Source organism: Lissotriton vulgaris, chromosome 3_1, assembly GCF_964263255.1.
Source record: "Lissotriton vulgaris chromosome 3_1, aLisVul1.2, whole genome shotgun sequence".
Lineage (NCBI taxonomy): Eukaryota > Metazoa > Chordata > Amphibia > Caudata > Salamandridae > Lissotriton > Lissotriton vulgaris.
In genome coordinates this window covers 1,218,543,381-1,218,570,968 of record NC_141689.1, presented here as the reverse complement: position 1 = coordinate 1,218,570,968, position 27,588 = coordinate 1,218,543,381, and the positions used below count along the sequence as shown (strand labels likewise).

General features: G+C 45.9%; 1 protein-coding gene across 4 annotated transcripts in view; it reads left to right on the top strand.

Annotated features, from left to right (window-relative positions):
• The window catches only part of PAX5 (paired box 5), a 547,862-nt gene that overhangs the window by 246,853 nt on the left and 273,421 nt on the right, over nt 1-27,588 (top strand). For all 4 annotated transcript variants that reach the window (XM_086961679.1, XM_086961678.1, XM_086961677.1 and 1 more), the window contains exon 6: nt 21,258-21,433. In XM_086961679.1, the coding sequence (XP_086817805.1) occupies nt 21,258-21,433 (176 nt within the window). The remainder of the gene's footprint in view (nt 1-21,257; nt 21,434-27,588) is intronic.

Here is a 27,588-nt window from a genome sequence, read left to right as displayed (position 1 = left end):
GTGCATGGGTCTGGTCTACATCTGAGCATTGGAGGTGCATGGGTCTGTGCTACATCTGAGCTTTGGAGGGGCAGGGGTCTGGTCTACATCTGAGCATTGGAGGTGCATCGGTCTGTGCTACATCTGAGCTTTGGAGGGGCAGGGGTCTGGTCTACATCTGAGCATTGGAGGTGCATGGGTCTGGTCTACATCTGAGCATTGGAGGTGCATGGGTCTGGTCTACATCTGAGCTTTGGAGGGGCAGGGGTCTGGTCTACATCTGAGCATTGGAGGTGCATCGGTCTGTGCTACATCTGAGCTTTGGAGGGGCAGGGGTCTGGTCTACATCTGAGCATTGGAGGTGCATCGGTCTGTGCTACATCTGAGCTTTGGAGGGGCAGGGGTCTGGTCTACATCTGAGCATTGGAGGTGCATGGGTCTGGTCTACATCTGAGCATTGGAGGTGCATGGGTCTGTGCTACATCTGAGCTTTGGAGGGGCAGGGGCCTGGTCTACATCTGAGCATTGGAGGTGCATCGGTCTGTGCTACATCTGAGCATTGGAGGTGCATGGGTCTGGTCTACATCTGAGCATTGGAGGTGCATGGGTCTGGTCTACATCTGAGCATTGGAGGTGCATGGGTCTGTGCTACATCTGAGCTTTGGAGGGGCATGGGTCTGGTCTACATCTGAGCTTTGGAGGGGCATGGGTCTGTGCTACATCTGAGCTATGGAGGGGCATTTGTCTGTGTTATATCCAAGCTCTGGAGGTAAACAGATCTATCTTATGCCTGAGCCATGGAGGTTCATGTGTCTGTGTTACGTCTGAGCTCTGGAGGTTAACAGGTCTACGTTACACTATACTTTGGAGGTGCATGGGTCTGTGCTATATATGAGCTTTGGAGGTTTCATAGGTCTGTTTTTTGTCCGAGTTCTTCAGGTGCACAAAGTTTTGGTGGTGAGCAGATTTCTGTTACACCTGAGTTTCGCAGTTCCACAGGTCTGTGTTACGTCTGAGCTCTGGAGTTGAGCTGGTCTGTGTTACACCTCAGCTTTGGAGGTGCTTGGGTCCGTGTTATATTTTGAGCTCTGAAGGTACACAGGTCTATCTTACACCTGAGCTTTGAAGGTGCACAGGAGGTCTTTACACTTGAGCTTTGAAGATTTACATGTCTATGTGGCGCCTGAACTTTGGAGGTGCTTGGGTCTGTGTTACATTTTAAGCTCTGAAGGTACATAGGTCTATCTTACACCTGAGCTTTGAAGATTCACATGTTTATGCGACGCCTGAGATTTTTGGTTTAAATTTCTTTATTAAGTTTGCAACACACAAACATAACCCCGTATGTTTAGCTATCAACAATCAGTGCTGTGGAACATACGACTTGACAGAGCAAATCAAAGGTGCAAACTCGACAGTGGGCGCATATCCGGCTAAAGTCACATACGTGAGAAAACATTTAACAACAGGGGAAAAAAAACAACCCTTGGGCACCCCTCACCCCACCCATCCAACCCCCCTCCCCTGTTTTCCATGTCCAATACCTAAGCCATGCTAAACCACAAGTGACCTCCCTCATCAGTCCGCCCATTGTAAATCTGTGAGGCGCAGCAGCCGGACGTATCAGGGGCATGTGACTTCCCGGAATTCGGTGGCTAAGAGCGACAGAAAGGGCTGCCACAGCTCATCATATTTAGATCCCTCCCCTGCCATGGTGTCAGCTTCTCCATACCGAGTACATGCCACAGGCGATACTGCCAGCCTGTAAATGTTGGGGTGTTGGGAGTGCGCCAATGTGTAAGTATGTTTTGCGTCGCTGACCCCAGCGCAATTGCCATCTGTCTGCCTCTGCGGGATCTTAGTGGGTAAGTCAGGGGATTGGGGAGACCCAGCAGGATATATGCTGGAAAGCTTGGGATCTCGGTCTCGAAATGTTTGTCCACCTCATCTAGCACATGGGTCCAGTAGGCTTGAACCTGTTCGCACTCCCATAACTGGTGCACTAAAGTGCCTACTTGGCCACAGCCACGTCAACATGTAGAAAGATCCATCGGGAACTCGGCCAATGGAAGCATTACCCCCTCTCATGGCTAGGCAAAATTGCGGCGGTCAGAATGACCATTCTACCCCAGATCCTCTATCTCTTCCGCACCATTCCTTTCCGACCATCCGCAGGCTGGATACAGCAGACGCAATCTGATCTTGCTCAGTTCATCTGGAGTGGTCGGAAACCACGATTAAGGTGGGCACTGGTTACGCTGGCTCCTGAGGGGGGAGGACTTGGAGTTCCTGATCTCCGGCTCTCCTTCCAAGCGGCTCAGTTGCCGCACCTGTTTGAGTGGAGCCGATGGGAATCGGAGAAACACTGGCTGTTTCAGGACCAGGCGGTGGCGGCACGACCCTTGCAAGAAATTCCCTCTCGCGCAAGTTCCATAGACCCCCTAATTTGTATGCCTCGTATATTACACAGGTTCCCCTTGAGGTGTGGGATGCTACTAATATCAAACACGAACTCACAACCTTCCCGTCTCCGCTCACCCCATTTATCGACAACCCTGATTTCACTCCCGGTATGGACCCGGTTGCCTTTGCAAGGTGGAGATTTAGTGATGCACGGGGTTGTGCTTTGTCTGAGCACCGGAGGTGTACATGTTTATGTTTCGGCTAAGCCTTTGCGTTTCAGGGGTCTGTGTTATGTTTGAACTTTGGCAGTGAGCAGGTCTGTTATGCCTGAGCTTTGAGGGGCATGGGTCTGTGTAACTTCAGAGCTTTAGAGGTGCACTGATCTGTGTTACACTTGATGCCTTTACCTTTTGGGCTGGTGAGTTAAAGAGTGTTTTGTAATTGACATTAGGGCTCCATGACATCTCTTTTCCCTTCTCTATGTTAACTAGACTGATCTGCACATTCGAATCGGCAGGATTTATGCCGCATTTATGGCAACTGCAAAAAGTGCTTTTAGCGATAGACAGCATGCAAGTGCTTCCATCATAATCCTGCTAGACTCTTTCTTATCATATAGATTGTTCAGTTGTGCCTCTCTTAATGTATGATTGTTTATCCGCAGGTAGGTCTCTTCTGTGCTTATCATGAGCTCGGGCCAATAACACAAGTAGGCGAACTTGAGAGGCAGGTTTGGAATCACATTCCTGGTTCATTTCAAAGATCGCCAGAAGAAGGCGTTATGGTGCAAATGCCACTCACCGCTGAAAAACCATTACTGAAATCTAAATGTTCATGGTGGGAAAAAGCATGTCCAAAGGATTATCCAAAAATCTTCTCACAGAATTTTGATTGTAGTTGCTGCCTCAGATCTATGTCAATAGAGCATTTAATCTTTCCCAGTCTCCTGCAGGTCTCTGGAAGGCATTGCTTCAGTAGATGATAAATGCACTACTTCTACAGCTGTTCTAACCACAACAGGCCTGGTTCTGAGGTTCCCAGTAATCCTGATTTGCATTGCGAAACAAGATTTGCAGTAGATATGCTAATCAGTAGATTTCACCCGGTCAAATGTCAAGTGCATTATGAGGAATAACCAGGAAAATGGACCAAGAATTAATGGTTCTCTGTTAAAACTCAATTTCTAAGGGAATCCTTAGTTTACACAGCAATGCTTAGTAATTCACCCACTTCTACCCGTCCGACTTGGTAAGTGTTATTCGGAGATGAATTTGCAGGGTAAAACTCCATGGCTTATATAATGAGGCTTAAAAACTCATCACAATCAAGCTAACATGCAATGCTCATAATCAAAAATTGTCACATTAATCATCACAGGGTTTAAAGGAAATTTTTTAAGTTGTGTTGCCGCAGAAAAACTGCGATACTGTGGAATATTGATTGAAATTGAAGATAAAGAATTTCCTATCCATTTTCTGGTGCTTCATACTTGTGTATCTGTGAGCATAGGGTGACTCCCACCCCAGATCCACTGACTACTTCTTAGAAGAAAATCAGCTTGTTCACCTCACAAACTCAGGACTTTGAAAAGCATTTCCTGGAGGTAATATTTCCTATCACTTTTATATCAAGCACCTTATTATCATAATATGGGAATTCCAGATATTCTTTTAGTGTCTTATTCTCAAAGCCATTTGTTACACCAATATGGCTTATTTTAGCAGTCGCAGTCGGCATGGCTCACGGGTGGGGTTGCACGTGGTGGGGGCGGGCAAGTGGTCGCGAGGGAAGGGTGGGGGTTTAATTAATAAAAAATAAAAAACGTACCTTTACCGGGTCCCGTGTCGTCACAGCTCAGTCTGCTCCTGCTTTCCTGCCTCCACAGGAACAAGAACCAGGCAGCCTCCCTCCCCTAAGCCAATTGCAATGCTACAATGGCAGCGTTGTGATTGGTTGGGACGCCGACCTCACAGACATATATGGGGGGCCATTTTCACCATGTAGGCTGCATGCAGCCTACATGGAGGCAAGCAAGAGTGTGCATGACTGGTTTTTGTCGGCCCCCCAACGCCGACCAAACAGTCAGGGCCCGCAACTTTGGGCAAGCCACTCCTCCCCTGCCCTCGAGTAGACCCGCCCACCCGCCTGCCCGCCACCAAGCAAACCCTTCTGCTTTCTCGCAGTGCAAGAAGCAGAAACATAAAATGATATTTATAATACCATTTTATGTTTCTGACTCTTGCACTGCGAGAAAGCAGTGAGGCGACGCTCCTCCGCCCACATGGAGGAGCCGCCCCTGAATTTTAGGAAGACAGAATCATATTTTGTATTCATAAAATTCTGCATAATTGTGAGCATTCTCAAATGTTTGCAAGGCAAGTTCCCATCATTGACACCATCTATTACTTTATGTTAATATTAGACCCGGCATCCCTTGGTGTGGTTTCCCCTGACCTTTTTCTTTCTGACCTCCTGTTTTTTACTTGGTTTTGTTGGTGTTAGGACTCTGAGAACTTTCCCACTGCTGACCTGTGCTAAAGTGCATGTGGTCTGCAGCTAAAATGTTATGACAATTGGTTTGCCCATGATTGGAATATTTAGTTTACATGTAAGTCCCTAATAAAGTGACTAGCTGTGCCCATGGACTATAAATCAAATGCTACTAGTGGGTCTGTGGCACTCATTGTGCCTCTCACCTAAGTAGCCATCTAGACATTTATCTAGCCTGCCACTGCAGAGCCTGTGTGTGCATTTCTAAACTGCCTTTTCAACCTGGAAAGGTTGAGACTCAAACCTTTCCCTTTATTACATATAGGTCACCCCTAGAGTTGGCCCTGGACAGCCCATGGACAGGGTACACTATACTTAAAAGGTAGGACATGTACTTTTAAGTTTCACATGCCCTAATAGTGAAATACCATAGCATTCATATTTCACTACTGCAAACCCTATCTCTCCCATAGAGTAACATTAGAGCTGCCTTTAACCTTTTACAAGTGTAACTATTGAGTGGGAAAATATAGGATAAGTATGTTTGGTGTCTCTGGGCTCACAATTTATAAACACATATTTCCGAGAAGTTGGTTTTTAAATTGCAGGTCTGAAAATGCCACTTTTAGAAATATGGTATTTTCTTCCTTAAACCCTTTAGTGCCTTCTGCCTGTCTCTAGAATACACATCTGGGCTGAGTCACAGCTGGCTTCGTGCATTTCCTCTAGACTTACAGACACAAAGGAAGGATAGGTGTGCCTGAGTGGTCATCCGTAAGTTGATGGGTCTGTGTGAGCAGGCCGTGTAGGAAAGGCTGACACTTCTACCTGCATGGGCTAGGTCCTGTGCCCAAAGGGCTGCATACCCCCCCCCCTGTAGTGCGTCTGAATTGAGGGCACAGGAGGGCAGGGTCTTGTGCACTACAGAGAACTTTCTTTGAAGTCTCCCTACTTCAAAGAATAAAATGGGTATAAATACTGGACCTCTGACACCATGAACTCAGTTCACTGTTGGGTCCTGAGGCGATTCAGGAAAGACTCAGAGCTGATGCGCTGCATGAGGGACTACCACTTTGCTAACTACTTTGCTATGATGGCCTGCTAATTGCTGTCCTGTAAGAGGGACTGCCACTGTGCTATTTGCTTTGCTGTGTTGGCCTGATGTCTCTTGCCTGGCAGTAGGAAAGACTTGTTCTGTTCTCTACAACCTCTTAAATTAAAGTAACTCCAAGGCTTGTGGCTTGCCCACTGTTCAAGACGTCTCAGGGCCATCAAAGAATGTGTCTCCCTACAACAACTACAGGCCCCTGCAATATTTGAGTCCTGCAGCTGAATTTGACAAGGATCAGCACGTGTCTGATCTCCAGCTTTGTTTTGCCAAAGATCAGCACTCGTGCCTCGCCAGTGCAGAGACCTACAGAGGCTGGGTGCCAATTGAAATGGCTACACTCCGTTTTCAAGGCCGCTGCAGTGTGGAGGAAACTCCACCCAGCATGGCTCAACACAACTCATTGCCCGGGTTGCTCAAGGCTTGCCAGTGAACCACGTCCCGACTACGAGGCTTGCCAGCCCATCTATGTCAATAAGATCCACAAAGTGTAACCCTCCCAGACAACACAACTATTCGCCAGCGATTTGGGAGCATTGGGTTCTCAAGATACAGGGCAGCAACCTCTATGGAGAACCCCGGATTGAACTTTGTGGCTTTCCACTGGTCCAGCATGACCGCAAATAACATTCGCAATATGAGGAATGTTTTAAGCACTTTTTTCCATGCAGGCTTGAAAAAGTCATAACTAGCTTTCTGTGTTTTGGGTTTTTATTGTTTTGGTCTTATTTTACTCACATGCATATTGGCTATTTTTCTAAACTTGTGTTGAGTACGTTTGTGGTGTTTTCGTTGTGTTATTGTGTGTCTGTGTGTGTAAATACTTAACACATTGCCTCTTTAGTTTAGCCTTACTGCTCTGTGCCAAGCTACTGGAGGGTGAGCACAGGTAAACTTTTAGTGTGTCTTTTCTTTTCTTTCTCTTTATTTCAGTGCATTGCTTGATGTGACTCTTAGAGATCAGACCAATTTAAGTGCCTTTCTCCTTGTGTTCTTCACACCTCTGCTGCTCTGCTCCTCACATCAACGTTTCGAATGGCTCCAATTCCTTTTACTGTTAGGGGTTTCACATCTTGAGTCAAGCTGCTAGGAGCTTTACATGATTTTTCTCATATGACATTTCTATTACCTTTCCCCTTCCATACGTAAGCATTGCAGGGGACAGAGGCAAAAAGACAGATTTAGTGTTCTCTCTATACATGTCGATCAGTTCTTTTTCTAGGCTTGTCGTCTAGTGGATTTGTGCAAAAACAAATAGTGTTTTGCCTTGGTTTTTTCCACATTGAGTGTAAAGTCTGGATGCATTAAGTTGTGCCCACTCTACATTCGGAGCTCAGAAAACTCTAACTTTTTAGTGGTCCTGGATAATAATCTTACATGGAATACTCTGCTTACTTTGAAAAGCTCTAACTCAAATTTCATAGCTGTACAAAATAGTAAGGTTAAAATGTACCTGTAGAGAAAGCGACCTCTTGACAAGGTATCACATATTCAACCTTGCAGTTTTTTACTAAAAATATTTCTAATTGTCTTATATCTTTCCAGAATGCTGTTGCCCACATTTTAAGTGTAGGAGACTGTAGAACCTGTCACTTCCCTCTTAGCTCAGTGGTTATATGTACCTTTCGTGGCAGACACAACTTGCCTCTCGGAAGAGTGTTCTCTGAATGGCACGCTAATTGAGTGTTGACTCTGGAGCTTTGGGTTGCCTTTAACTTCTGCTCCCTTCTCCATTCCCCCTCATGTGGGTAAGACTACCACTAGCATCCAAAAGTTGTGGTATGGGACTGGTCCTGCTATAAATCAGCTGAGCGGGATAGTTGTTGATGTATCGCCATTTAGGAGTGGGGGTATAACTATAGTACCTTTAAAACAGATGCCACCATTTTATTTGCAGTGATTAAGAGTTTTTTAATTAGAATGGGCATAAATAGTTCCTCCTGACGACAAGGTGGCATGATCTTGTGATGGCGAATGCTGAAATACACCTCTACAAAAACGCGGGTTGTAGCCCTGCTTTACTTATTGAGGGAGAACGTGAGTCGAGGGTATTCTGTCCACCTTGGGAATCACTGCCTCCACTGAGAATGAATACACAGTTTCAATCTCAGGATAAAGGGAGACCTCACCAAACATGGCCAGAAGCTCTTACTCATCTGGGAAGCAGCGAACGCCAGCACTGATTGTCTCCCATAGTTCCGTGCTGTATATACTTTTATTATGAAGAGTGCAAACCCATCATCTCCAGACTCCTGACATGCCAGGCACATGGAGATCATATGTTGGATCCTGATATCTGCCCTCCGTGTATAACATTTTTCTCAAATGAAGTCCTTAGTTTCCACCAATCTTTCGCAGTCTGTTGCATGAACACACTCTTCTACTAGGAGACCTCCAAAGGACAACAAAGATTGAAGAGTGAGTGAAGATTATTCTTTGTTTCCACTGTGTGATGACTGTTTAGCTCAAACAGATCCTTCCCACCATTCGTACAAGGGGCCTTCACGGCAACCACAAACACAGCAAGAACTGTATCTTGGATGAATGACAACCAAGATGATTGGGGTGCAGCCCTGCACATCACTAGTCTGCGGTGTACAACCATATTAGTAGGGGCCTCCTGAAATACTCTCAGGGTAGGTTGGAGTATTGGAACAACTAGCTTCCTTGCCAAAATCAGATATTCTACACCAAATCAGTACTTCTGCAATCATGGGTGCTGTAGGGGGTCAGAAATCCTAAATCGATGCCCTTATGCATGTATACTGACTGTTCCTCCACAGGACTGCAGTGACTTCCTTCTCAGTCTGGGAGTACCACTACTCCATGGGAATCAGCCCCCAGCTGGCACAGACAATGGACTCCCATCACCAGTATTTTAAAAAAGTATTTTAAAAATTACTTGAGTGTGTTTGCTTTTTTAACCCCCACTTTGCAACCACCCTCGCCTGGGACACTCACCTTGCACCGCGCAGCCGATCTTAACGCTGCCGTGGGATTGCCATTGCCGCCATTACGAGGGAAGCCCTCGAGCCAGGCCACGCCCATTGCCACTCGGCCACGCCCACTCATACTATATAAACCGTGCCAGACCCTCAGCGCGTATTAGAAGGAATCTGACTCTTGAGGCGGAAGCCGGGAGTCCTGTTATTTTAAAAATTACTTGTGTGTGTTCGCTTCTTTAACCCCCACTTTGCAACCACCCTCGCCTGGGACACTCACCTTGCACCGCGCAGCCGATCTTAACGTTGCCATTGCCGCCATTACGAGGGAAGCCCTCGAGCCAGGCCACGCCCATTGCCGCTCGGCCACGCCCCCCCTGTTCCCCCTTAAACGATGTGCTTACCCCGGCTGCGCCCGGCCGCGCAGCGGGCGCACCGTATGCACACCGAAGGCGCGCCAAAGGCAAGCTCGTCTGCGCCCGTCCGCGGCCGACCAGGGCAAGGGGCCACAACCCCTGGTCCCTCCAAGACCCCAAGGAAGGTATACAGTCTAGGCACTCTCCACAATCTAAGGCCCCCATTAGAAAACAGATGCTGCCATCCTTATCACCCCTTTGATCTACCCACCCTCTGTTCACATTGCAAGACAAGGCTCAACACTGCCCAGGAAAGAACTGACCTACAGGACTTTACTATGTTTCTTCTAAACTGCAGATCTCTGCCAAAGCATAGCACGGAAATTTCACTCTTACTAGAGGAACTCGCGCCAGACGCAGTCTTTTTAACCGAAACCTGGTTAACCCCCGACTCCGACCCTGATCTGATACAAGCACTTCCCCCTGGTTATCAGATTATACGCAGAGATCGCTCACAGGGGAAGGGCGGGGGAATTGCAATTGTCTATAAAGATGCATATCAGTGCTACTGCATCCCGGACACTGTCCCCGACATGTCCTTTTCCCTCAAACTCACCCCTAATGAGAGCTTTACAGGAACCCTCATATATCGCCCCCCAGGCCCTCTGAACCAATTTCATACAACACTGCCATCAATAGCAGCAGAGCTGGTCACATCCCCCTCCAACTTTACGCTGCTGGGCGATTTCAATATCCACTTTGATAACAGCTCAGACAGTACAGCAATAGAGCTAATCGCGAACTTGGCTGCAGTCCAGCTAGAACAACTTGTCCATACCCCCACTCACATTAAAGGACACCTGCTGGACCCTGTGTTCAGCAACTGCGCTGAGCTCAAGGTAGCCCCCATTTTTCGTCTTCCGTGGACCGACCACTTTTTAATCCCCCTTACCTGGTCCACTTACAAACCCAATGTAACAACAGGAGAGTAAGGGTATTGTTAGAACCACTCTTTTACCCCTTCCGAAATAAATGTATTGTAATCAACATAAGAGTGTCAGACAAAATCAAACAGCCAATAAAGGATGAAACACAAAACCAGTTTGCGAAAGTAGACAAGGTAGAAAATTATACCGGCTAAGAGTTCTGAAATTTAGAAAACAGGTAGAGTGCACGTGCTTAGTGTAGAAAAAGGACCCTCAGGCACCAACTGTAAAAGTCGGTAGCCAGTTGTCTTCATTGGGTCCCCAAGAGTGAAAAAAGAAACTCAAATGGTGATTGGAAACGTGATTTAAAAAGAGTGTGGGCTACTCATCAAACAATAATTTTATTGAGAAGGTAGCTCTAACTCTAGTAAAAACAGTGAAAAAACAATGGACTGGTGATTGGTTGAGTTAGCTTGAACCAATAAGTCCTCACAAAGGTGACAGATAAACAAAGATGGTCAACATGTTTCTGCTAAAGAGCCCAAAGTCAGCTCAGCATTCGTCAGGACCAAAGCACTCATTCATACTCCTTGGTGGGCACTCACTAAGGTGTCCAAACCTAAGGTGTAGAAAAGGAGAAACTAATACAACCTGGTGACTGTAAGGGTTCCTAAGACGGATGAATCTCCATGGGGTCTCGCCTCATTAAGGGAGACTAAAATTCTGAAAAATAAAAGAAACAAACAAATCTGTTTTGCAACTAACTGTACTAGAATTAATAGAATTCTGTTTAACTAAGCCAACGTGCACAAAACTCCCAGTTAATAAAATTACCACAGAAAATTGTACTGCAGGAAATAAAGGGTACAGCACCCAAGAGATGGCCACCTCATGTTATGAGTTCCCAGACAAGTATTCACTCGTTATTTAGCCAATCTCAGAGAAAACATGCAAATACTATTATATCTGCATGTTTTAAGGGTAGATACTTTATTAATGAAAGTGCTCGTCAAAACGACCAAAGGTCGAGATAGTGAAATTGCAAAAACGCCCTTTAAATAAAGCTTAATCAGAAGTCACATCGCAACAGGGAAGTAAAACTCACTTTCAAAAGTCCGCTTTCGAACATCATGGGCTGGCGGAGGGGGGAAACCTTCACGCTCGGTCAATCTGTTAACATAACGTAAAGGTGTTCAAAGCCTATTCTGCTGGCGTGTGTTTTTAAAGTTACGGGGGTTTTGAAAGGTGAATGGAGTGTAAACCAAGAACCTACTTGCTCCGATGCGACTCCCCGCCGATAGACCTGTTTGGACCACAACCGCCGCCCGCAACAACAGAGGGGCAGTGCGTTCACGGGTTTGTTTTTGTTGGAAAACGCGGAAGTTTGGAAAGGGCGCGGCTCGCGTTATCAGCGGTCACGTGTTCCAGTGACCGCTCATTTCGCTTAAAGGGACCTCGCTGCTTCTGGCATACTCCATCTCCACGAAAAATGAGGAACTGGTCCAGGCTCCCCCTAGAACAGTGGTCTAGCTCCTTGGCAGACTCTAGACCCTCTTTTTCACAGGACCCCGCCTCTGACAACATGAACTTTGATAATTGGATTCAGAAGTCTCTTGATTCCATACTCCCCATCCGGGAAATCAGCTTAAAAAGGCCACGGGTCACTTTATTATTAAATTATTATTAAAAATGTTTGTAGAGCGCGTAGTCACCCGGGGGTATCCCAGCGCTAAGAACCCTACCCCTACCTGTCAGAGGGCCAGGAAAGGAGGGGGAGTGAGGGAGGGGAAGGGGGGGAGTTCGGCCTTCCGGACGAGCAAATTTCATTGGGGAAAAAGGTAAGTTTTCCGCCGCTTCCTGAAGCGTAGATAATGTGGTTCACTTCTCAGGTCGCGGGGGAGTGCGTTCCAAAGGCGTGCGGTGTGAACTGAGAAACGTCTTCCGCCTGAGCGCGCCTTCCTGAATCTGGGAGTGATGACGAGATTCTCCTTATCCGAGCGGAGGGGTCTACAGGATTTATAGGGTTTAATAAATTTTCTGAGAATAGGGGGGCCTTGACTTTGTAGCAGTTTGTGAGCTAGGCACAGGGCCTTAAATTTGACTCTCTCCCTTATTGGGAGCCAGTGTAGGAGTTTTAGTGCTGGTTTGGCCGAGGCTCTGGCAGGAGTCTTAGTAAGAATCCGGGCGGCGATGTTCTGAATTCTCTGAAGTTTGTTCATTGTTGCTTCTGGGGCGCCCAGGTAGATCACATTGCTATAATCAAGCCTAGAGATTATCAGGCCAGGGGAACAATGATGGGAGTTACTTCCTTAAGGGTCCGAAGCGGGGGCAGGGTCTCTGGGAGATCCACTTTTAATAGAGTTTAGAGTATTTCCCACTTCTTCGATAGTTACTTGACCCCAAGAAGGGAGACAGATAGATGTCCGAGTGTTCGGGGGATCGTTTTCTTCGCACGGACTAGCAGGGGGGATTGAATCAAGGATTTTTTGTATCTTTTCTTGAAAGAAGTTTGCCAACTGATGGCATTTTTCCTGATCAGCCTTGGGGTCTGGGGGGTTTGTCGGTCCAGGGTCTGGGGTCTTCAGAAGTTCTTTTAGAATGACATAGGATTCTTTACTCGAGCATACTGCTTTTTCTATTCTTTCCTGAAAGAATGCGGTTTTAATCTTACGGATGGATGTTTTGTAGGTTACGAGGGAGGTAGAATAGGCATCTTTATTTGCTTTAGATTTATCTTTCCGCCAGGAGCGTTCCGTTCTCTTACAATCCTGGCGCAGGGCTTTGAGCTCTGGGGTATACCACGGAGCAGAGGACACTCTTTTAGTGTGTTTAAGAGTGGCTTTTTTAGGGATTAGTTTATCTAGCGAGGAGGTAATCCAGGAATTAAACTGTTTATCGGCCATACCAGGCTCGTTAGAGAACTCAGGGATGGAGTTTGAGAGAGTGGTGGCCCATTCCGTGGGTACAAGTTTGTGCCACCGTGTATCGAGGACTTGGATTTTCCTAGTTTGAGGAGTCCTAATGGGGACATCCCAAAAGATAGGGACTAGAAAGTGATCAGTCCACGGCAAAATCAGAGGTGAGCTGGTGGTAATGTTACCGACATTAGTGAGGACGGGGCCAGTAAGTGCCCTTTATCATGGGTGGGCTCATTGTTGACCAGTCGGATATTAAATGACAACAGGTCTTGAAGAAAATCGGAGGCTATCCGATCGGTGGGGTCCATAAAGTGCAGATTCAGATCGCCTACGATAAGGAAGTTGGGAGCAGAGGAGGCGAGTTGTGAAACCGATTCGGTAACGGAATTGAGGAATTTCCCCGGAGCACCTGGAGGGCGATAGATCAATAGTCCCGACAGGGTATGGGCCGGGGAGGTTTGAATAGAAAATTGGCAGCTTTCACAGTCATCAATGTGAGCATTGGAGGTTCTACAGATAAGTTGTTCTCTGTAGATTAAGGCTAACCCCCCTCCTCTCCCTCTGGGTCTATGTAGGGTTTGGCAGAGATAGCCTGGGGGGAGGGCAACGACGATATCCGGATCAGAGTTGTCAGATAGCCACGTTTCAGTGAGAAACAGTGCATCTAACTCCTGATCTTGTATTAGTAGGTTGGTTTCGTGTGCATGCTTAGGGAGGGAGCGGCAGTTAAGAAGACCTATCTTGAGTCCGGGTTTGGCTAAGTTGTGGGTGGTTGGATTACAACGTACACAGTTAGAGAAAGGTTTACCTTCAGTGTGCGTATGGTGACAGGTCAGAGTTTTTCCCGGTTGGAGAGCACGAAGCATGTCCCCTGAGTACACCAAGCGGTCAGGAGGAGCATCCGACAGGGTCCCTGGGCCTGGGTCCGGTCGGGCCCGGACGGGCCCGGACGGGCTTGCCTTTGGCGCGCCTTCGGCGCTGACGGCGCGCCCGCTGCGCGTCCGTGGTGCACACATATTTTTATTCGGAGGGTGGGGGAGGGATGGGCGTGGCCTCAGAGGGGGCGTGGCTTCCCGGGTCGCCGGTAATGGCGTCGGGAAATGATAATCTTTCCCTCGAGTCCGCGTCAGCTTGTGATCAGCTGCGCGGGAGAATTAGGACTGAGCTGTGTCCTGTATAAGTAGCAAAGTGCAGAGAAGTTAAAAGTACACAGAAGTAAGTGACAATTCAATTTTTAAAATAACCCTCCCGGCTTCCGCCTCAGGAGTGCAGGTGAGTTCTGGTGGGCGCTGGCAGTCAGCGTCTGTTTATAGCACGAGCGGGGGGCGTGGCTTCGCGGGTCGCCGGTAATGGCGTCGGGAAATGATAATCTTTCCCTCGAGTCCGAGTCAGCTTGTGATCAGCTGCGCCGGAGAATTAGGACTGAGCTGTGTCCTGTATAAGTAGCAAAGTGCAGAGAAGTTAAAAGTGCACAGAAGTAAGTGACAATTCAATTTTTAAAATAACCCTCCCGGCTTCCGCCTCAGGAGTGCAGGTGAGTTCTGGTGGGCGCTGGCAGTCAGCGTCTGTTCATAGCACGAGCGGGGGGCGTGGCCTCAGAGGGGGCGTGGCTTCACGGGTCGCCGGTAATGGCGTCGGGAAATGATAATCTTTCCCTCGAGTCCGCGTCAGCTTGTGATCAGCTGCGCAGGAGAATTAGGACTGAGCTGTGTCCTGTATAAGTAGCAAAGTGCAGAGAAGTTAGAAGTACACAGAAGTAAGTGACAATTCAATTTTTAAAATAACCCTCCCGGCTTCCGCCTCAGGAGTGCAGGTGAGTTCCTGCCTCATGGTATTCAGAGGAGCTCAGAACGAAAAAACGCCACTGTAAGAAGCTCGAAAGGAAGTGGCGCCTGGAATATGCCACTACAGACAAAGCCATCTATAGGGAAGCCATCAGAGCCTACAAACTTGAAATATAAACGTCTCCATCCACTTATTATAACGGACAAATAATGATGGCTAGATCAAAACCGAGAGAGATCTATCAAATAGTTAAACGCCTCACTAAGCTCCCCCCACCCACAGTTCCTAATGACAACCCCACCGCGCGCTGTAATGACCTAGCTGAATTTTTTTACCAGAAAATAAATAAAATTTATGTCACATTCGCTAGCCCACTTCCGGAATCCCCCACTGATGCCCCTATTGGAAGCAGAACTCTCTCCTCGAATAACTCTGAATCACTTCCCTTTGCTGGAGCTAGAGTCTTTGGAACCCCTGACACTTCAAGTAAAGTCAGGCTCAACCTGTGACCCAGCCCCACCCCGTACTATGGTTGCTGCCAGCCAAGTCGTTCTCCCCACTCTTATGGAGTTGCTCAACAACTCCCTAATAAAATGCAGTGTTCCACCCCTCTGGAAGAAAGCCATGGTGAGAGCACTCCTGAAAAAGCCCAACCTGGACCCTAATAATCTTAACAACTACCGCCCCATCTCCCTGCTGCCCTGGGCGAGTACGATCTTGGAAAAACACATCAACCTCCACCTAACAAGATATCTCGAGTGCAACCATCTACTCGATGCCTCGCAGACAGGGTTCCGTCCCAAACATGGGACGGAAACGGCCTTGCTAGCCGTGACAGAAGAAGCCAGGCGGATTCTGGATCGAGTAGGATCAGTGGCAGTCATCCTCCTCGATCTGAGTGCCGCATTCGACACAGTATGTCACAAAACTCTGCTGTGCCGACTCTCTAATTTAGGAGTGTCCGGGGACGCTTTGGCCTGGTTGGGATCCTTCCTGAGTGGAAGGACCTTCCAAGTCTTCGAGGGTGATTCCACCTCCACAAGCAAGCCTTTGGACTGTGGGGTTCCGCAGGGCTCATCGCTGAGCCCCACGCTGTTCAATGTGTACATGGGACCGCTGGCTGAGATCGTCAGCCCATATGACATTAAGATCATTACATATGCGGACGATACTCAGTTAGTGGTATCCCTTGCACAGAAGAACAGTGAGCTGGCACAGACCAACCTGGCGCCATGCATGGAAGAGGTCAGGAGATGGATGATGACATCCTCCCTTAAACTCAACGGGGATAAAACTGAGCTTATGCTACTCGGTCCCCCAGCGCTGCTCACTATCGACCGCTTATGGCCCACCAGCCTGGGCACACCACCTACCCCGAAAGACAACATAAAAAGTTTAGGGGTCAGGCTGGACAAATCTCTAACTCGCAACACCCAAGTAACCAAAACATCTGCAATCTGATTCGGGCTTATCAGGATGCTCAAAAATGTCCTCCCACTCCTGCCTTTTGAAGCCAAACAGATTGTGATACAGGGCCTAATCCAATCTCGACTCGATTTCAGCAACGCCCTGTACTTGGGGGCACCGGAATATGTGCTGCAAAAACTCCAGCGGGTCCAGAATTACGCTGCATGCACGCTGCTGCAGATCCCACGTAGAGCATCAATAGAATCCGGGCTGAGAACCCTACATTAGCTCCCCGTCAGGGAGAGAATAAAATTCAAAGCCCTGTGCGTGTCCCATCAAGCTTTCTGGAGAACCGGCCCCAAAATCAACCAGTCCCTCCTCTCCCCTTACTGCCCCAGCAAACAACTTCGATCTACTCACGCTTTTTTAGCTGTAGTCCCCCGGATCAAAAGTTCAAGAGCAGGAGGAAGATCCTTTTCGCTGTGGCATTCACTCCCTGTACATCTAAGATCGAATTCCAACCTGTTATCATTCCGAAAACAGCTTTAAATCTTCCTCTTTACCAACTGAACTCTTCTCCAAGCTGTTGCTTCTTGAGGCACAATTTCTTCTTCCCAGCGCTTGGACTCCTAAGGGCAGCAGTCGCTCTTAACAAAACCCCTTTTCATTTCATTTTCATTTCAGTAAGGAGGCCCAAGGAGTTAAATACTTATGGATAACATTTATGATTATCTGTAGATCACAAATCTTAAACCTGGACAGGCCAACTCAGCCTTCCATCCTTATGAAGTCGGTTTATCGCATACCGTTAAATTGGTACGAGTGACATATGCTATTTATAACCCTTACAAATAGCACAAAGTGAAGTATAAAATATACTGTATAAAAAAGAACTTTATTATTATTCAAGAAGCCATCACTGGTGGTACCCCGCATTGATTTTTAGTTTAGAAAACTATCAGCCTCCCTTGAAATCAGCTATGATGCCATCCCTTCACTTGATTGGTTTGTTTAAAAACCTCTGTCTATGCATAATATGACTGCACCTGATTGTTTCTGCTTCTTGGTGACTTTACCAATCTCAGTAATTCCATCTTCTCAAAGAGCTTCTACGTCCTTCTCTACTCACTGCTTATTTTAGGAGGATATGCATGTGTCAAAGAACTATGCACTTTGGATCTATGTGTAGTCATACATCATTGTGTCTACCTGAGCCTATGCCTTCGAAGAGCCCCTCGTATTAAACAATAATGTCTTCCAACTTGTATTCACATGCATGTATACTGAATGAAGATAAATTAGTTGTAGGGCCTAAGTCATGCTGCAACCGAAGATGAAATCTGTGCCAATATCACACACAAAGAACTTTCAATCGATATAGGTGTCTCCATGATATATATCTGCTGTAAATATTCCCTTCAGGGGCAGTGGGGCAATGCCACCACAAAAAAAAATTAAGAGGTGTGTCACAACCAGGTTGCAGCTTCAGGTATTGAACTATTTTGTGACCGTGCTCACAGATGTGGGAGTAACAATGCTTGTTGTGATGTTCAGCCCAATAATGTTGACTGCTACTGAACTCACAGATTGTTTTTTTGCCACCATTTTCGCCATGGAGGGCAACACGACTATCTCTGCTTCATCTTATCACTGATCAAGGATACAAGTAGAATTTGTTAATCCAGGAGGGCTTGCAACCCTATTTATTTGATTTTTTATGCACTAAGTGACTTCTAATTGCAGACCTTGTTACTATGGTTCACTTTACCACATAACAAGTGAGTCCCTGGATATAGGAGTGTATCTGACCAATAACTTCACCTGTCTCATGGAGGCCATCTTGGGCATTTCATTTTTTATTTGCATTCCTGTCAAGTTATCTTCAACTATAACGTGGCAGTTCATGCAGCCTTGCCAGGCCCAGGATCAGCCACACTGACGTGCCAGTTTCACTCAAGATGAGGCACTTTAATTTGACTGAGCAGCATCTAGGGATAGTCTGGGCACTTATGTGGCTCTATGAGGCCTCCAAGGTTTGCGTGCCCATCAACTCTCGGGTTTAAGCATGAAATCAAACAAGCAACTAATTTCCACCTTGGTTCGCTTGGCACTGGAGGATGTGCTCATAGTTAGCATTGACCTGAGTCCCATAATACATATTCAGAGACATAATTGCAATTTGATCTTATATGTGGATGTTGACATATTAGGGCACAGCTAAATTGCTGTCTGTGAGATTGGATCTCACACCATGTTTCCCTACGGGTATGACTTGGAGGGCATTTGGATCTTTGAAGGCGGATATGCGGCTAGGTATAAGAGCTAGCTCCAAATCCCTGAGGCCTGGGTGGAGAGAGATGTGATAGGGGACGTGGGGGGCAAATGCACTGGGAGTATTAATGGACGAAGTATGTGAGTGTAAGGGGAGAGTCAGGATATTTGAGTGATATTAGCTAAAAACGAATGGCTAATGTTAAAATTATGACTTTAGATGCCAGTAAGCTTGTCAGTCCTCGTAAGTGTGTTGCCTTATTTCAATATGTGAGACATACTTGGACTTGTATCATTTTCTCTATGAATCACATATCTCGCAGGCCAAGGTTGAAGGAGTTATGAGGAAACAGAGGTACAGCTGGATCAAAAATATCCTCTGCACATGTGGCTCTGCGGGCTACTGAGGAACCGCCATTATGTTTAGGAAGATGAAGGCCTTTGTAGATTGTGAAATATGAGACATGTTCTCTTAAAAAATAAATCTCTTTTAGATTGATGTTGTATCATGGCCCAGAGCAGACGACCATAAGGCCCTTAATGAACTGAAAGTCACTCTAGCAGCTTTCTTCGCAGTAATTAATTTTGTTGGGGGTTCAATACTACCCATATGAACTTGGATTTCTTAAGTTCTCAAAAATAGCCTAGAACATATGGAAGGTTAGTAGCATACCAATCAAAAGCCCTAAGGTGTTGTTAAATATTTAAGGATGTATGTCACAAAATATATCATCTGATGTGCTAATGTATGTACAAGAGCAGCCGATATGGAACCAAAGTAAGACTCAATTTCTTACTTGCATCCACTGGGATCCGATTTGATCAGTATACAATCACACCAAATATTATTTGTTATTATTTCCCTGTGGTAATGAAGATTTAAGTGAAAGCGCCTGCCTTTTCTACAAATTCACAGGCACAAAAACATTTTAAGACACACAGTTAATGCCAAATTAGGAAGAACTTTGAGACCAAACAATGAAGCACAAGCATCCCAGTAGTATGGGAATGTTTTAAGGCTTTGTTAAGAGGTTGCATCTCTTGAAACACATCAGAAAAGTGAAAGCAAAAGTCTAACATAGATGGTCTATTCTTTCAACTGGGTGGGTCAGGTCATTTCACTCATATGATAAGGTAGGATTTGAGCCAAATGTGGACAAAGTTTGATGAAGAGGAGATATTGCACAACAACAGGTGTATGACGGTGGTGGAAATGTTGGGTGGGTTTTGTCCTGGAAGGCCAAAAATACCAAAGTAAGAATAAAAACCTCTAGTATAGAACATTCTAAAAGCAGATATGAAAATATCCTCTAAATTGCTCGTCACCATTTATTGACATTCTTCAACCACATTTGGAATTTCTGCCAATATGTAGAGATCTGTAAGGAAGGCAACCTATGTATTTTTGCAAAACCACGTACAGGTTCTGCAATGTAATTCTCTTCTCAACCAATTACACTCATGGATGCAAAATTATAAAATATTTATGAAGAGCCAGCCACAGCCAATAACTGGGCTATTCTGGTTGGGACAAGACCAAGGCAAAGTAGCCTATGATTCTTGCCTGTCTGAAGTGACCCCTTGAGCAAAAAAGTGATGAACAGGAATGCAATTATGAGCAATAATGAGTGGCTTATATTTGTTTTGTGTTTTTTTTCAGTGGTACCTTCAGTAACCTGTTATCTGCAAAGGAGAAGCCAGTGCCGAAAAGCACAACTTATGCATCCATATAACAGTGATTATTACTACAGAACTGTTTTGTTCGACAGCAAATTTAAATCCATTTCTTTTGCACCTTGGAGCCGCAGCTCTGGCTTCTCCTGTATCATCAATGCCACAACCCTTCCCTTCGCTGCCCCCCGACTCTGAACAGAGTGTAAGGACACCATTTAGAGAGTACCAGGGACTGTGCCCAATCTGCAACCCATCACTTTTTGGTACTTTGCGTTGTATCTTTAATTTACATGAAATCACAGTGGACATAACCAGCATGCTCATCCTTTCATAGGCGCTGAAGCCTTTTTGTATAGTAAGCGGTAGGAACATGTCCACAGTGCATGGGATAGTGACTGCGGGAACAATCTGTTGTTACAACAGCATGTCAGAGGTCCATAAAATTACAACAACTACCATGGTGCAACGACACCAGTGATAGGTCACCAAAAAAGATGCGCCTCTGAATATATGAGACAAATGCCCTGTTTGCAGAAATCTCTTACCACTGTTTCCAAGAACAATGAAGGAAACTGAGGTCCATGGAGACAACACCATTTACCTGTAGCTACAAAATGTGGTTCAGTGAGGATGCAGGGATCAGAATGCAAGTCTCTCAGTTTCAAGGGCAGCATCCCAGATAAACGTCTGCATCTCTGTACCTTACCTGGATGACACAAGATGTTACTCAGTTGAAGGATGGTTGGGCAGCTAGTGCATAGGAGCTCTGACAAGACTAGATTTATGATGTGATATGATGACCGCATCATCCTTCTTTCACAACTGTCGCCATCCTGCGTGCATTGAGTGGGGAATAGTTTGTGGCATTTATAACATGATTCATGAATGTTGATGCAAATTTTGCGCCCATTTTCTTGTTGAGTAGCCATAACATTGTGGGGTGGGCTACAACACACATATTAATAGCTCTGTATATCTTTTTCTGGCTTCTATTTAAGGCATCCATGAATCTCCAGTACCAAACGGCCATGTCATCCCGGGAAGAGATTTTCTCAGGAAACAGATGCGTGGAGACATTTTCACCCAACAGCAGTTGGAAGTGCTGGACCGAGTGTTCGAGCGGCAGCACTACTCAGATATCTTCACGACCAGTGAACCCATCAAACCAGAGCAGGTACTGTATCAGCTCACAGCGAGCTCTTCTTTTCAGAGTGTGGGAGATTCTCAAAGTGCCTTTCCGAAACATGTTGTGCTGCCAAAGCCTATGTGCCTTGTTGAGAGAATATAGCTTACAGAGAGGGCACCGAAGGGCTTACCATGGTTAGCATGAGGAATGCTACTTTAGGACGTTCACAGATCGCCATGCTCACACCTGTTTAATTTAGGGAAAATGTGCAAATGGATGACAGTATGTGGGTATACATAGAATATATTCAAGCATCATTTCAATTATTAAATCCATTGTGGATAAACCTTGAGAAATGTACTAGACCAATTCAACTGTTCAGGTCATAGAATGAGTGACCACTCTTCAACGCGTGTTTGTTTAAATATGAATCATGGTGTTTAACATGTACTTCTGTTCAACAAAAATGTATGCATAGTGCCATAAAAAGTTACTCAGGCGAGAGACCACTTCATAGATTTGAACCCAAGACCTTAACTAGTAAAGACTAATTACTGATAAGTTGTGTCTCAGATTTCGTTATGTACCATGAGGGCCTTCTTATTATCCTAGGAACCTTTCTGTGTTTAATATAAATGTAAGTTGTTTTTAATGACTGCCTTCTCACTTTTTGTTTCTAAACGTATGCCAGATTTGTTTTAGAAATTAAACCACACAACCGTTGTTATTATGCCAACATGGAAATCCTTTGGCAATGGTCTGGAAAACCACTGCCAAGGGAGATCATATTGAGAAAACTGGTTTCACTAAAAAGGGCCAACCACGCACCATCGAGTCAGTTACATGAGACCTTCACTCCTGTATTCCCAATATTACAACTACTTTCTATATTGTCTGATAGAGAAATGTATTACACAAGCATTTGTTTTGTATTTGTCAAGCCTCGCTTTCATTGCCTTAGTAAGGCTTGCTCTAGGAACATTTTTGTTGAGGAAAAAAAATAATATTCAGCAATTGAAGGGTCCTCTGGCATCTGCACGACACACCACAAATACATAAACTCTCAACAACACACTTAGACACTTCAAATGGTTTCTTACACATGCCCATTACTTGAGGAGGGAGTCGTAAAGTTTCCCTAAGAGTATAGGTCGCGTTATGGCAGCAAAGGTAGGGGCAGGTAAACCTGCATCAGCATTCTCCTGTTCTCCGGAAGAGAGTTCCCATAAACGACACCCACAAGTGCCTGCTCAAACTGATTTTGCCCTACTATCTTTCTTCCTGACTTTTGTAGTCATTGCCTTCGAGTTACAGTAGTGTTTGAGTTGGGAGGTAGGAGAGATGTCCTGATAGCTTATTGGTCTGTTTGGTCAACATCTTGAAACAAATCCATAGGAGATGTGGGGCTCAGGCTGCACCATACAGCAAGGAATAAAAGATCTCTGCCAAAGAGCCCCTGCATAGGGTTCCCGTTGGGAATCGCAGCGCCGACCCGACGAGGAGCATGCCCAATGATGAAGCATGACACCCAGCAGGATGGGTGTGTGAGGGCCCTCATTCCAAAAGGAGCGACTTTCTGGTCCTCCCTTTCCTATTAACACTACTATTTTCTAGCCTGGGACCTTGCCAGTCCCTTGCCATGCATTCTTATCCTTCTCATAAGAGGAACTGCATACTAATTTCTTTGGGGGCTCAGTCTGTGCCCAGTTTGTTCATCATGGGGGGGATCTTGTACTACACATTGTACTACACATTGCCTGTTACTGGAGAAAGCATTTCTGACCAACTTCCTCCAGTCTGCCATGCATATCAACATATTTACAAATGCGTACTGATGTCACTCATCTCTAAAAACAGCAATATTTTTAGAGCAGGACATTTTTGTGAAAGCAGGGTAGTGTAAATAAGCGCACAATATGTGCATGCTATGGTTGCGAATTTGCATAATACTGTAAAATGGCTTCAGACTTCTTAGAGGCCACTTCAAGACTTACCTAGACATTACTTTTTCGAGAAGCTTGAAGCCTCCCTGCACATTTTAAATATGAATATTCATACAGTAAAGTTGATTTATTTTGCTTATGTAATAATTAATAAAACATTTGATTATAAAAAAATTGATTTGATGAGTTAATGTGCTGTAACATTTTATTTCTTATTACAGAGTAATAATTATTATAAGTTCATTTTACAGTAAATATATTTTTTAAATAATTATTTACATGTATTAATTTTCCCTATTCCTTACAATAGCGGCCTATATTTGAAAAGTAAATCCTATTCTAGACGACATTTAAGTCTGTGTCTAGTAATAAATTTACACACAAAAGTAAGTGAGTAGCAAAAAAGTGTAAAGTTACTACTAGATGCAGTAGTAAGTTTACGCATGAGTAACTCTACACATGTAAATTTACCTTTGCGAATAGGCCCCTGGAACTCTTCCGTATATATTTTAAACTGAAGCAGTGAGCTGGCTGGAAATCGTTAAAGGCTGTATTATTCATCTGCCATGACTGGCATGCCTCCTCCTCATTTTTACCCCCTATGGAGAGGATGTGCCTTAACGAACAGAGATGCTGACTTTGGAGCGGGGGAACTAGGGGGCCGATTAGGATTGCGGTGATTCCCCATCCTCCGGGCGGGCGGAAGCCACCGCGGGCCGGAGGATGCGGGATCACCGCAGCAGTGCCTCCAAAGACCCCCCCGCCAGATTAGGATGGCTGGGGGGGTCATCGGCGGACCGTAAAACCGTCCGCCGCGGTCGCCTTCCGACCGTGTCGGAAAAGCTCTAATATGGTGGCGGTGTCTATCAGACACCGCCAGCCATATTAGGATGGGGCAGGAAACATGCTTTTCCACGGCGGCTTTTCCGCCGTGGAAAAGCATGTGGTCTTTTCAGTTTGGGGGCCCGTTGCGGGCCCCCAGGGTGTCAGGGGGTGGGGGGTGCACATGGGGGGTACCTATAGTACCCCCCTGCATTTACATGAACAAAGCGGCAGGCACCGCACAGTGCCTGCCGCTTTGTGCATGTAAATGCAATACATGCATTTTTAACCTTGCGGCGGGTGCTGCTTCAAGCAGCACCCGCCGCAAGGTTAAACATACAGGATGTGACCACCAGGGTGGCGGTCACATCCTAATTTGCATGGAGGGACCACCGCTGCCCATGCGGACGGTCCCTCTACCTCGGGGGTGGCGGCCGGCGCAGGTCCGTCTGCCATCCTAATGACCCCCTAGGTTCGAGCCACGGCTCCACTCGACATCCTGTGATTTTGGGCAAATCACTTAATCTCCTGTGACTACCGCAAATTAATGTGTCCTTGTGTAATCCAACTGGTGCTCATGTAAAGCGCTTCAATACCTTTGGGTCGAGTTCGGACTATATAAAACTGCAAAAAAATAAATAAATGAGAGACCCTGATATGTGCGTTGTGACTTGTGTCAACAATCACTTACAGGAAAGGGCAGGGCTCCGATCCCAGAATTCTTGAGGATGAGATATGCCTGGTGACAGTCCTTCGTGGGGCTGGGCCCCCTTCCTCTGATCTGCATTTCTGCTCATGAAGAGACTTGCTCAGCCTCCTGCACCAGTAAAGCCCGGGCGCTGGACGCAGCAGTAAAGTGTCTCTTCTCTTGGCTGATAAAAAGCGCGCTCCGCGCGGGTTCGGGGAGTGACTGCTCCCTGGCCTGACTGGCGGGCTTCCTGCTGCTGTCAGACGGCTACCTTCTGCTCACAGCCAGCACCGCGGCTGCCCTTTGCCCCTCCTTGTCTGAGGCAGGATTTGCATTGGGCAAAGGTGGAGACAGGACGCTTTTTAAGCTGCTCTTGTCACCGCCACTGGATGGGAGGTTAACATGTTTTCCTTCTTTTAGAGACACGTCAGGCTAATAAAGTAACGTTCTGTATTTCAGATGTGGCTCAGTTTATAGAAGAGAGAGGGGGAAGGGGCCAGTGTGTGCAAGACCCCCTTCGAAGCTTTCACACCGGATTTTAAAATGAATGCAGTGAGATTTTGAAGGGCAGATTTTAATTCTAAACTATTCGGTGAATAGTGGAGATCTGGAAAATAGCTGAACTATTTTGAAAGGCCCAAAGTGCAACAGTAAATCAGAAACAAACGTTCTCCGGCTATTTTGGTGCTACCACTGCATTACTGATGGTTAATCAGTTTCAGGAGAACATTATATACCGAAATATTGTCTAATGTAAATATTGTGTCCTAAATATCGTTTACAAAAATAGTTTCCCATTGTCTGTAGTTTATCTATTATTAACTCTAGTGGGGTAACATTTTGTAGGCAAACTTTAGGACACAATACTCATGCCAGACGATATCCTGACAAGGATTTTCTGGTATTACACAGATTGACCGTGCCATCAATGATAAGCCAAGAAAACGCTGGTGACCACTCATTAAATGCATATTTCAGATCTCTTGCCTATGACGGAGGCAGTGCAGTTTTCAGCCGGTCCCAGAATCATAAACATGCTATCGGCATACATTAATGGTGTGATGTTTTGCGTTTGAAAATTGCTATCAGCACCTTAGCAACAGCAGTGGTAACATCAGGCAGGCAAAGTTAGCATCAGCCAGAGAACATTGTGCTTTGGGTCAGAACGCTGGAGCCAGTCCCAGTATAACCCTTTCGGCGCTATTGACGGAACTGTTCCGTCATGCCCCTCGGGTGGGCTGTGCTCATGACGGAACGGTTCCGTCACGGCTCGCTCGCCGCGCCTGCGCGGCACTGATTTCGCGCCTGCGCGGCGCGTTTCATTAAGCGGGCGGGCCCGTGACGGAACCGTTCCGTCACAAGCACAGCTCACCCGCGAGCCGTGACGGAACGGTTCTGTCACCCGCAGAGGTGAGGCGCGCGCCCCCCCATGATCGTTAGCGCTGCGGCGGAATAGCCGCCGCAGCGAAGGTGATAAGATTCAAAACAAAATTACAGATTCACAATCATATACTGCGAGGTATTTAATCAGGATATGAAAGCCCAGTCTTATTCTAATGTAAGCCTTGAGGTGTGTTGGCAAATTTATCATCATGAGATCAGTCAGGAGTCTCCAGAGTCTACGCTGGTATCACTAGCTAGCCCTTTATTATTCCTGACTGTTCCTCTTGCAGCGTCTTTTGAGAGATCAGAAAACCAGATATCAGAGCAGAAATCCTTTCATTGTAAGACAACATCCCAAAATATCAACTCGATAACTTCTGTTTAAAAAAAATATATATATATATATATCATCAGATTGAACTTAGATGCTCCATTGGAGCGATTGCTGCGCGATATAAATAACATTTTACATTTACATTTACATTTGTCGGATAGTATACGCATTTTGGCCTCAAATATGAGTTTTACATTTTAGTTCCACAAGTAATACCATGGCATTTTACAAAAAAAAATGCAATATTGTTAATCTCAATATTTATATGCCTTTAATAGCATAGTGTGCCAAGATCATATGTAATATGAGAGTCTGTGTCATAATGTATCCATTCATCCATTAAATGCTAAACACTGCCATCATCTTCCTGGGACACCATTCCTTTGACTTCATGTGTCCAACACTGTGATAGACCAGTCTTTCCCATCCTGTGCCCAGCATCCTCCATCATACCGCAGTCCTTATCAGCAGGTACCCAGACAACTCATCACACACTGCTCTTTGTCATCATTTTTTATAGGCACTCATGGTTTGAGCCACAAATTCTATGCTGTTATCCACCAAGCCCCAATATTACAGACATTGTCATAATATGTCCAAGTCTCCTCATCATGCCCCAATCTTTCAAATTATAATTCCAGGCCCCCAACATATCTCTGCGATCATGTCATTATTCAATCCATCACTTGCAAGTATGTGTCGTCATGTACCCCCAATTATAGGTCAGAGTTTGTAATCACATTCCGATATCCCCAGCATATGCCTCCGTCATTGTCCAGTCAATGCTATAGGTAGAGCGTCTTTGCCATAATGTACAGATCTCCACATCACCAGTCAGTCACAGGCATCGAATGGCACTCATGTGACCATTTGCAAACAACCAGGCGCCAATCATACAGAAAACGTAAACGTTCATGCACTCTACATACACTCACACATAAACATACACACACACACAAAAACATTTGAGCCTTGGTCTTACCATTCTTCCCGCTTGTTGTCTCACTCCTGCCCGTGTCCACTTGAGGGCTTA